A 12,241-nucleotide genomic window follows, 5' to 3' on the forward strand; every position below is an offset into this window, starting at 1 on the left:
TCACTACCTGACTCTGTCGGCAATAAAACAGGCCTCTGACATGTTGATGTTTCCCCTGCATCCACCTCCACATTCCTTGGGGCAGGAGATGGGCCACAGCCAACCACAACAGCAGGGAATTCTGCTTTCTAACTAATCTAAATCGTGTGGCGAGGCTGTTCACCCCACCCCTCGCTGTTCTATTTACCTCTGCGGACTCTGATGACTTCTGTTGTTGTTGGCTTCAGGCCAGCTCCTGGTTTAGAAACATAGAAACATAGAAGACTGACGTCAGAAAAAGAACTCATGGTCCATCCAGCCTGCCCTTATAATATTTCCTGTATTTTATTTTAGGATGGATATACGTTTATCCCAGGCATGTTTAAATTCAGTTCCTGTGGATTTACCAACCACGTCTGCTGGAAGTTTGTTCCAAGCATCTACTACTCTTTCAGTCAAATAATATTTTCCCACATTACTTCTAATCTTTTCCCCAACTAACTTCAGATTGTGCCCCCTTGTTCTTGTGTTCACTTTCCTATTAAAAACACTTCCCTCCTGAATCTTATTTAACTCTTTAACATATTTAAATGTTTCGATCATGTCCCTCCCTTTTCCTTCTGTCCTCCAGACTATACAGATTGAGTTCATGAAGTCTTTCCTGATACGTTTTATGCTTAAGACCTTCCACCATTCTTGTCTTTGGACCCGTTCAGTTTTATCCATATCTTTTTGTAGGGGAGGTCTCCAGAACTGAACACAGTATTCCAAATGTGGTCTCACCAGCGCTCTGTATAGTGGGATCACAATCTCCCTCTTCCTGCTTGTTATACCTCTATCTATACAGCCAAGCATTCTACTTGCTTTTGACTCCGAGGAGCTGGGACCGTCCGATCACAGAAGACCTGTCTGGCTTGATGAGGAATTAGACAGTGAACCAGAAGGAGAAAGGGCAGACTATATTGTAATGGAGTGCATGGGAATTGCTTTCTAACATAGAGATCCCCCAATCATGGCACCGGACCAGATTATCTCCGGGACCACCTTCTGCCGCATGAATCCCAGCGACCGGTTAGGTCTCACAGAGTTGGCCTTCTCCGGGTCCCGTCGACTAAGCAATGTCGTTTGGCGGGACCCAGGAGAAGAACCTTCTCTGTGGCGGCCCCGACCCTCTGGAACCAGCTCCCCCCAGATATCAGAGTTGCCCCCACCCTCCTTGCCTTTTGCAAGCTCCTTAAAACCCACCTCTGTCGTCAGGCATGGGGGAATTGAGATATTCCCTTCCCCCTAGGCTCATAGAATTTATACATGGTATGCTTGTATGTATGAGCAGTGTTCCCTCTAACTTTTTTTGGGGGTGGGCGGAAAAGTATAGTGTCTGAGCGGCAGTCCCTTCGGGACTGGGCGGCACAAATATAATAAACAAACAAACAAACAAACAAATAAATAAATAAAAAACCCACCCTGTTTTGCCTCAGAGAATTTCAAAATAAAATACAGTACTGTGTGTCTATAACAGTGAGCTCATAATAGGGCAACTCGATCAATATCAAAATGCCACTTAAATAGTTGAGCTAGTTTCAAACTAGATTTTGATTTTCTTTCTCTCTTCCTTACTCCCATTCTTTTTCTTTCTCTTTTCCTTCCTCTCTTTTTTCTATCTGTTTCTCTCTCTTCCTCTCTTCCTCTCTCTCTCCTTCCCTCTCACTCTTTCCCTCTCGGCTTCTGGGCAGGTTTGGAAAACTCTGAGTTGATGATGATTTTTAAGTGAGCGATTGCTCACTGCTCAGCTTAGAGGGAACTATGTGTATGAGTGGTTCTTTAAATTGGGGTTTTTTAGATTGTTTTTAATATTAGATTTGTTTATATTGTTTTTTTATATTGTTGTTAGCCGCCCCGAGTCTTCGGAGAGGGGCGGCATACAAATCAAATCAAATCAAATCAATCAATAAATAAATAAATCCGCAGACCAGCACTGTTCCACAACATGTCAGAATCCAGGCCACGCAAACAAGTGAATCCCCATCCATGGGATGCAGGCAGCTTGCAAAACCACAGCCTTTCCAGGCCACAGAAAAATCTCTCCCCACGGAATTGGTTCTTGGTCCATGGAAGGTTGGTGGCCACTTTTCTGACCCAATGAACGCTGACTCAAGATAAATTGCCTGAGACGGAGAAATTGTATATCCCCCACTTTCATTGATCACTTCATTACTGTCTTCTGGTGGTGGAATAGCTTGATCCTACAAGAATGGTGGAAGGTCTTAAGCTGCAATTCTTGGCTACAAGAATGGTGGAAGGTCTTAAGCATAAAACGTATCAGGAAAGACTTAATGAACTCAATCTGTATAGTCTGGAGGACAGAAGGAAAAGGGGGGACATGATCGAACACATTTAAATATGTTAAAGGGTAAATAAGGTCCAGGAGGGAAGTGTTTTTAATAGGAAAGTGAACACAAGAACAAGGGGACACAATCTGAAGTTAGTTGGGGGAAAGATTAAAAGCAACATGAGAAAATATTATTTTACTGAAAGGGTAGTAGATCCTTGGAACAAACGTGGTTGGTAAATCCACAGTAACTGAATTTAAATATGCCTGGGATAAACATATATCCATTGTAAGATAAAATACAGGATAGATAGATAGATAGATAGATAGATAGATAGATAGATAGATAGATAGTATAAGGGCAGACTAGATGGACCATGAGGTCTTTTTCTGCCGTCAATTTTCTATGTTTCTATCCTACCAGAAGAGCACCCCAAAGAAGACACAAACAACTGTCTTATTAACAGGGAATTTTATTGGTTGTTCCAACCTGTAATATATATATATATTAATAATAAGTTAAATAAAGTAAAAATATTAAATAACAAGGGGACCAGCCCCCATACAAATGATCTGTTCATTGAATAAAAGAATATTATAAAAAGCTAATACTATATACAGTATATATATAAGTCACAGAAAACAAGTAAATCACCAAACTATACATTAAAAAAACATTTTATGTGACGACTCATGTGGGTCAAATTCCAGCCATGTTCCGGTTATGTTTAAGACTCAGAAGAGATGGTAAATACATTTGGAAATGGGGACATTTATGGAATTATTCCTGAGAATACATTTGACCTTATAACTGTATTACCAACCGACATCGTTTTTTGCCATTGCAAAGACTTTTGAGCATCCCGTTAAATTTCCATGTGCAAGCCATGTGCATGAGCAAAGTACATGCGTAAAAGGTCATGCGCGTGCTCCCATTTGCGAACCGGTAGGGAAGATAAGTGAATACAACCTCTGGCTGTTTCTCTCTTTAGCTCAGCGGGTGTTAAATGTTTATTTCATGTGCCTTGTTCTACTGAACATTGGTGGAATTTGACGCGTAATAAAACGTAGCCCGTTTGATGCTAAACAATTACACAGCCAGATCTCTCATGAAGAGAGGGACCAAGAATTCACAGATGGAGGAGGCTGAAGTACAGTGTGGATTTAACCGACATTGAATACAACATTCTTGCATGGTGAATTTATAGCAGGGAAATGTAACTCTGAACATTATAATATAATCAGGCTTTAAAGCAAAATGTCTAGTGCATTTCTGACCTTTTAAAACAAAAGTAATACCAGAAATAATTTGAGTTTAAGTTCAAAATCAACCATTGCTCGAATTAATTTCAACTGAAGCACTTTCTTATGGATTACGTTCTTGCCTCAATTTTTTAAAAATTCTTAATAATAATAATTTATTAGTTTTGTATGCCGCTCCTGTCCGAGGACTAAGGTGTTCCGCTTCCTGTCTTATTGAGCATGAATGGCTTAGCCAAATTTTTTATATGAACCTAAAAACTTTCTGCTATTTTAGAAAAGAAGGGCCCGCTTGCTTAGAGAAATAATGAAAAATAATCTTGGAGTTTTAATATCATCAGTAGCGCATAGTGTTGTGGTTGGCTCTGGCCCAGCTCCTGCCCCAAGGAATGTGGAGGTGGGTTTGGGGGATGTGTTTCCCTGTTCAAGACTGTGTGAGGACTTTCTGGACTTATTTGGACTCAATTTCCCAGTTACTGGGTGAGAAATTGGATTGCATTTAACCTGTGCCTTGTGTGTACCAGAAAATCCCTTTGAAATTTAAAAAGGGAGTTTTTTCTGCTTTCCTGTTGGTAAAGACTTTTGGTTTTCCTTCTATCGTGTGGTGTGTGTCTTTTTGGACTACAGTAGTCCCTCGCTATATCGCGCTTCACCCACCACGGCTTCACTTCATTGCGGGTTTTGAAGTCAGCGTTGGCACAGATACGGCACTTAGAAGTTTGGAAGGGCAGTGTAGTGAAGACCCGCCAAATGTCTCCCCCTGCTGTTAGCCAAGGACATGACAGGCAGGACAAGCCAACTAGCCCGCGGCTGGGCGAATGATGAGCGGGGCGGGGACTGAGCTCCGGCGGAGGCCCGTCCCCTTGTTCAACCCTCCTCGCCAGTGCCAAGAAAGCAGCCTTTGGAGGCGCGCTTAGTGGTTGGCGGCGGCAGCGGTGTGCTTGGGGTTGTAGAAAGAGCTGGGAAGGAGGAGAAATTCCCCATCGCGGATTTCACCTATCGCGGCCGGGTCTGGAACTTAACACCAGGGATAGGTGAGGGACTACTGTAATTACCCTGTAATTACGGGCGGTTAGGACACGCCGGCAGAACACATAGGTATTCCCAACATTTTTTTTACCACATTGCAATAACTTCAACTTGTATATGGCACAAAAACATGAGGATGAAAAAAATATTCTTGGGTGAGCCCTAAAATGGATCATTTGCTTAAAACCTTAGTTTATCTCCAAGATAGTTGGGAAGATGCTAACAAAAATTAAATGAAAATTAAAATAATTTTTTTTTTTAAAAAGGAAGATGCTAACAAACAGGTGCCAAGACTGGATCACATGTAAAACACAGAATAAAATCTATCGGTAATTTTTTTAATGTTATTGTTGTATCTACACTACTATTTTCATAGAAACTGGAATGTCAATAACGACTGAGGAATGATGTACACTGCTCAAAAAAAAAAAAGGGAACACTTAAACAACACAATATAACTCCAAGTAAATCAAACTTCTGTGAAATCCAACTGTCCACTTAGGAAGCAACACGGATTGACAATCAATTTCACCTGCTGTTGTGCACATTCAACTTTGTACAGAACCAAATATTCAATGAGAATATTTCATTCATTTAGATCTAGGATGTGTTCTTTGAGTGTTCCCTTTATTTTTTTCAGCAGTATACAGTAGTACCTCTAGATACGAGTTTAATTCATTCCAGAACGTAGAACAACTCATATCTGGAACAAATGGCTTTAGACTTTGTTTTTCCCCTCCGAGATAACCAGAAGCAAGGATTCTTGCGCCACCTAGTGGACGCTCGGCTCGTATCCCGAATTTGAGCTCGGGTCTGGAACAGAAATTTCTCTCCCCTCGTGGCTCGTAACTTGGAATACTCGCAAGTGGAGCAGCTCATATCTAGAGGTACTACTGTATTTTTAACTCAGTATTGTGTCAGATTGCGTTTTCATTTTTTTAAAAAAGGCAGCTAAATATATTAAATATAGCAGATATCAGACTGATGGTGCAACCCCAGTTAAAAGTCTTTTAAATTTCATTCCAATAAAATACTGCAATATTTTAAAATAATGTCAAATTGCACCTTTCTGTACAACAGCGCAGGCTGTAAGTTAATTGTTGATTTTAAAAACTTACTAAAATCTTTTTTTTTAAAAAAACAAGCCACTAAGATTGTATAACGCCAACTCTTCTCAGGGAAGTGACTTCAATCCCACTTCAATGCCTTATTTAAGAGTTAAGTAGCGTGGTTCGGCATGGGATATAGTTTTTGTATTGTTCCCAGCAATGCGTTGAGCATCTCCCCCTCGCCAAAGAGAAATTTCCTGAACTTTAACAAATGAATCCCACAAGACCTTGAAAAGAACCATCAACTCCCAGGCATGCAGGGCTGGGCATTTCAACACCTGCAAAAATGTGGCTCAAATTCCACACGTCTGACATCATGGCTAACACCAAGCCAAGGAAAACGTGTCCCCTCTCCCCTTTTCATTTCGGGGGGTAGAAACTCTTTAAATGGATTCTGTTCATGTGGGAGTCAATCCAAGGGATGTATCTGCTGACTCTGGTGTACACGCCGGGCTTCCTTTCCTTCGCACAGCCGTCTCCCCAGCTGACGATCCCGTAGAGGACCATCCGATCGTTGGACATGCAGGTCAGGGGGCCACCAGAATCTCCCTGGAGAAAAAAACAAGCAAGACGGAAGGTTATCAGCAGAAGAAGGTAGCACTGTTTGAAAGGACAATTTCAATTGTGGTTTCTTGTGTTTGCAGCAGTGATTTTGTTGTGGCTTGTTGGCTGTTGGCCACTCCAGCATGATAATATGTGACAAAATCCATCCATCCATCATCTATCTATTCTATTCTATTCTATTCTATTCTATTCTATTCTATTCTATCTATCTATCTATCTATCTATCTATCTATCTATCTATCTATCTATCTATCTATCTATCTATCTATCTATCTATGTAGATTGTTCTGAGTTCGGGTTTTGCCCCGTGTAATATTTTGAGTGTCTATGCGACGTTTCGGTGAAATCACATTCACCATCATCAGGCTGAAGTTTCAAGCTTCGTGCTGTTGTAAATATGGAATGTTTGCAACTGCCATTTCTTCCTTGTATATAGTGTTAGGGGTGGAGATTTGGTTTGAATGTAGCAAATAGATTGGGTGGCTATGTTTTAGTGATCTGATTGGTTGGTGGAATCATAATTACTTGAAGGATTGACATGGTGATTATTATGAAGTGTTTTTTTGTTTAAGGCTGGTTTCCAAATCTCTGGTAGGCGGGACGTATCATCCCTTTTATTCATGCAGAGGGGGTGTTTCTCAATCTCTATAGCTTCTAAAGTAATTCTTCTATATAAATTTTCTGTTTTGGAAAGTAATTTAGTTTTTTCAAAGTCAATTTCGTGCCCTGTTTTTTTAATGTGCTGGACAAGGGAGGAAGTCTTTTCTTCTTTTTTAACTGCATTCTTATGTTTTGCAATGCGTGCACTTACTCTTTGATCTATCTATCTATCTATCTATCTATCTATCTATCTATCTATCTATCTATCTATCTATCTATCCATCCATCCAGTCTTGTCTGTCTGTCTGTCTGTCATCTATATCTATCTATCTTTCTGTCTGTCTGTCTGTCTGTCTGTTCGTCCGTCCGTCCATCCATCTACCTACCTACTACCTACCCACCCACCCACCCACCTACCTACCCACCCACCCACCTACCCACCCACCTACCTATCTATATATCCATCCATCCATCTCCCGCCCTTCTCCGAGGACTCAGGGCGGCTTACCGCATATAAAAGAAACAATGTAATACAATGTCCTAAATCCAATTAATCTAAAATCCCCAATTATTAAAGTCAGGCATCCCCACTCAGACCACAAACATACATAGCCTAGGAAGGTCCATGACGGCTTGCACGGCTGTATTATGTTCCACCCATCCCAGATTAGGCAATTTTAGCATAATACAAGTTCTACTCTGCGTAGCCTTCTTCGCGCCAGAGTAATTCAGCAGTTAGATTAGATTAGATTTATTGGATTTATATGCCGCCCCTCTCCACAAACTCTGGGCGGCTCACAACAAAGTAAAAACAATACATAATAGCAAATCCAATACCCACCAATCCAATGACAATTTTAAGCTAAAAATTTCATAAAAAACAAGCCCAGAATATTAAAAAAAAAAGCACACAATCAATCTAACACCAAAACAACATGGGCAAGGGGGAGATGTTTTAGTTCCCCCATGCCTGACGGCAGAGGCGGGTTTTAAGGAATTTGCGAAAGGCAAGGAGGGTGGGGGCAATCCTAATCTCAGGGGGGAACTGGTTCCAGAGGGTCGGAGCCGCCACAGAGAAGGCTCTTCCCCTGGGTCCCGCCAGACGACATTGTTTAGTTGACGGGACCCGGAGAAGGCCAACTCTGTGGGACCAAACAGGTCGCTGGGATTCGTGCAGCAGAAGGCGGTCCCGGAGATATTCTGGTCCGGTGCCATGAAGGGCTTTATAGGTCATAACCAACACTTTGAATTGTGACCGGAAACTAATCGGCAACCAATGCAGACTGCGGAGTGTTGGAGTGATATGGGCATACTTAGAGAAGCCCATAATTGCTCTTGCAGCTGCATTCTGCATGATCTGAAGTTTCCGAACACTTTTCAAAGGTAGCCCCATGTAGAGAGCGTTACAGTAGTCGAGCCTCGAGGTGATGAGGACATGAGTGACTGTGAGCAATGACTCCCGGTCCAAATAGGGCCGCAACTGGCGCACCAGGCGAACCTGGGCAAACGCCCCCCTCGCCACTGCTGAAAGATGTTTCTCTAATGTGAGCTGTGGATCGAGGAGGACGCCCAAGTTGCGGACCCTCTCTGAGGGGGTCAATAATTCCCCCCCCCAGGGTAATGGATGGACAGATAGAATTGTCCTTGGGAAGCAAGACCCACAGCCACTCCGTCTTGTCTGGATTGAGTTTGAGTTTGTTGACACCCGTCCAGGCCCCAACAGCCTCCAGGCACCGGCACATCACTTCCACTACTTCGTTGACTGGGCAAATGCGTAAAGGTTCTCTAAGCAAACTTACGCTGCACGAGTCAGATTTCCACGCCGAGTCTGAAGCACAGAGCATGTTCTCATTCACCTTGTGACCCTCGTAGTATATTTTACACATGGGCTGGGATATTAATTGTACGGAGGCTGATTTCAGTACTCGCGAGTAGTAAATGGCCGCTGTAAAGACAAAACAGGGGAAAAAAATTGGTGTGAGACAAAATGGATGCCAACTTTTTTTTTACGTCAGAGAAAACAGAAGGGAATGAGGATCCCCACATGCCCAAACCTTGCTTGTTGTTGTGAGTGGTCCTCGGCCAACTCTGGTAATGATAGATTCTTTATAGGTCATAACCAACACTTTCAATTGTGACCGGAAACTGATCGGCAACCAATGCAGACTGCGGAGTGTTGGTGTAACATGGGCATTTTTGGGAAAGCCCACGATAGCTCTCGCAGCCGCATTCTGCACGATCTGAAGTTTCCGAACACTCTTCAAAGGTAGCCCCATGTAGAGAGCCATAATCACTCAATCAACACTCCACTTATTTCTCATGCATCGCAGGGGAAGAGCCTTCTCTGTGGTGGCCCCAGCCCTCTGGAACCAACTCCCCCCAGAGATTAGAACTGCCCCCACCCTCCTTGCCTTTCGTAAACAACTTAAAACCCCCTAGGCCTTTACAATTCTATGCATGGTATGTATGTATGTATGTTTGGTTTTTATATTAATTGATTTTTAATCATCAATACCAAATTACTATTGTACACTGTTTTATTGTCGCTGTTAGCCGCCCCGAGTCTCTGGAGAGGGGCGGCATACAAATCCAATAAATAAATAAATAAATAAATAAATAAATATAAAAACAGGTGGAGTTTCAACTGGTGGCCCCCATCGTGTCTACTCTGAGATGCCTGAAGGAAGGGAAAAACCCCGCTCTTACTTTTGTTTTGTTTTCCATAGCCAGAAACTTCGCAGTGGAAATGGTCTCCCAGCCTTAAATTCTCCGGGGGCAAACAGATGGTTTTGACAATGTCCGACTCTCTTGCACATTGGCCAGTAGAGGACCTGATCTTTATTAAGGCTAAAAGAAGAGAGAAGGGGGGAAAAAAATGAATATTGCAAAACTGTAAAAAAGTTTCCTTTAATTATTTATTCTGACGGGAAAAAAATTATCACCTATCCCACCGCTTTCCCAAATAATTTCATAGATTTTAGTCTGCACATGTATTAACTCAAATTTATCTGTTGATAAATTTATTTCCAAAGTTAAATTATAAAACCCAAATCTTTGGCCTTCCCTTCACTTCAATATAAACTTTTTTCAATATCCTTATTCAAACTTACAGCACCATTTGCTATTACACCTCATCTATTTGCTTTCACCCATCTATTAAATTTTATTACATGTGTTTTCAACTCTCATGCATCCTGATTGATTTCTTAAATATTTCTTGGTTCTCAAAACGTTTGACTGTACAGTGGTACCTCGACATACGAGTTTAATTCGTTCCAGACCCGAGCTCGTAAGTCGATCAACTCGCATCTCGATCGAATGCCTTTAGACCAGTGATTTTCAACCTTTTTTGAGCCGCGGCACATTTTTTACATTTACAAAATCCTGGGGCACACCACCAACCAAAATGACACAAAATGACACCCTAAGACACTCTCCTCTCTTTTTCCATCCCTGTCTCTTCCCCACCATTGTGTGTGTGTGTGTGTGTGTGTGTGTGTATACACACTCTTGAACCATTTCCAAAAACAGGTGAGGGCTGGGTTTTTTTCTCTCTCTTATTCTTTGGGTGCTTTTTATCATATGCTTTAAATCAAGAGTCACTTCTCTCTCTCTTTTGTTTCTCTCTCTTTCCTCTCATTCTCTGTCTCAATCATTTTCTCGTTTCTCTTTTTTCCTCCCCTTTTTGCTCATTTCTCTCTCTCTCCCTTCCTCTCCTTTTCTCTCTCTCTCTCTTGCTTTCTTTCTCTCTCTCCTCTTGCCTTCTTTCTCTCTCACTCTTGCTTTCTCTCTTTCTCTCTTTTCTTTCTCTCTTGCTCGGGTGTCGAACAGAAATTCCGCTCGCGTCATGGCTCGTAACTTGGAATACTCGCATGTGGAGCAGCTTGTATCTAGAGGTACTACTGTACTGAGATTAATGTTAATATTCTCAAAAATGTTGCTAGTGAATAAACCTCTCACTAGTTGGGAGAAGAGTTTGTAGTCACACTTTTTCTAAATTGTTATTTGTGGTGACTATTCCCCACAACCCCCAGGGTGTGGACATAAAAATGGAAACACCTGACTTTTTGGCATCATAATGTTTGACCATGTTCAAATCAATCAAAACTTGACATATTTTAATGTTTTTTAAAATTTCCTTTTATTTGATATGTTTTTTTAAACTACCTTTAAAAAAAAAAGAAATTTAAATGTTTCCATTTATTTGTCCACCCCCTGCATTTCAGCATGAGAATCAAACCATAAAGTTTTGCGCTGGACAGAAAGACAATGCAAAAGGCCCCTTACCGATATCATTATTATAATCTCTGTTGTGATGTGAAAACCCCTCGTGAATGATAAGCCTTTCGACGCTAAATTCTTGATCGTTTGCGTTGCTGACGTTCGTGGCAGATCTGCCCAGCCTAATTATGAGCCTGGATGTATCGGAGCCACTATTAAAAAAAAAAGGCAAATAAGATACAAATTTCAGAGGGATTCCCACCAAGCAACGTTGGACACATACTATTTGCAAAAACACACAAAATTGTGTGCGCTTCATAAAATTCAGCTCGAAGACAAAGAGCTAAGTTATTTCTAGCTATTCTTGGGTTAGTCTTTGCCCAGTTTCTCATCTCCATCCCAAGTCAACCTAACCAGGGGATAAAATAATGTGCTGAACCTAACCAGACTAAGGACGCTAGCCAGACAAATATCTGGTAAGCAGATTCTTTTCCCTATTTTCCTTCCCAAAAAACTAAGGTGTATCTTATACTCCGGTGCGTCTTATACTTCAAAAATACAGTGCAGTGGTACCTCTACGTACGAACTTAATTCGTTCCATGACCAGGTTCTTAAGTAGAAAGGTTTGTAAGAAGAAGCAATGTAAAAGCAAATAATGCGTGCGACTGGGGAAACCACAGGGAGGGTGGAGGCCCTGTTTCCTCTCAGGAGATTCCTAGAGAGGCCCCACGGAGGCTTCTCCCCCGCCTTTTCCGGCCCTGTTTCCGCCCAGGAGTTTCCTAGAGAGGCCCCACGGAGGCTTTTCCCCACCTTTTCCAGCCCTTTTTCCTCCCAGGAGACTCCTAGAGAGGCCCCACGGAGGCTTCTCCCCGCTTTTTCCGGCCCTGTTTCCTCCCAGGAGACTCCTAGAGAAGCCCCATGGAGGCTTCTCCCCGCCTTTTCGGGCCCTGTTTCCTCCCAGGAGACTCCTAGAGAGGCCCCACGGAGGCTTCTCCCCAACTTTTCTAGCCCTGTTTCCTCCCAGGAGACTCCTAGAGTGGCCCCATGGAGGCTTTTTCCCGCCTTTTCTGGCCCTGTTTCCTCCCAGGAGATTCCTAGAGAGGCCCCACGGAGGCTTCCCCCCCACCTTTTCTGGCCCTGGTTTTTCCCA

General features: G+C 42.3%; 1 protein-coding gene across 2 annotated transcripts in view; it reads right to left on the minus strand.

Annotated features, from left to right (window-relative positions):
- Nucleotides 1–2,765: 2,765 nt before the first annotated feature.
- The window catches only part of PLAU (plasminogen activator, urokinase), a 31,057-nt gene continuing 21,581 nt past the window's right edge, over nt 2,766–12,241 (minus strand). For both annotated transcript variants that reach the window (XM_070752026.1, XM_070752025.1), the window contains exons 8-11: nt 11,158–11,303; nt 9,577–9,717; nt 8,670–8,815; nt 2,766–6,255 (exon numbers count right to left, since the gene is read on the minus strand). In XM_070752026.1, the coding sequence (XP_070608127.1) occupies nt 6,067–6,255; nt 8,670–8,815; nt 9,577–9,717; nt 11,158–11,303 (622 nt within the window). In that variant the 3' untranslated portion in view covers nt 2,766–6,066. The remainder of the gene's footprint in view (nt 6,256–8,669; nt 8,816–9,576; nt 9,718–11,157; nt 11,304–12,241) is intronic.

Source organism: Erythrolamprus reginae, chromosome 5, assembly GCF_031021105.1.
Source record: "Erythrolamprus reginae isolate rEryReg1 chromosome 5, rEryReg1.hap1, whole genome shotgun sequence".
NCBI classification, from domain to species: domain Eukaryota; kingdom Metazoa; phylum Chordata; class Lepidosauria; order Squamata; family Dipsadidae; genus Erythrolamprus; species Erythrolamprus reginae.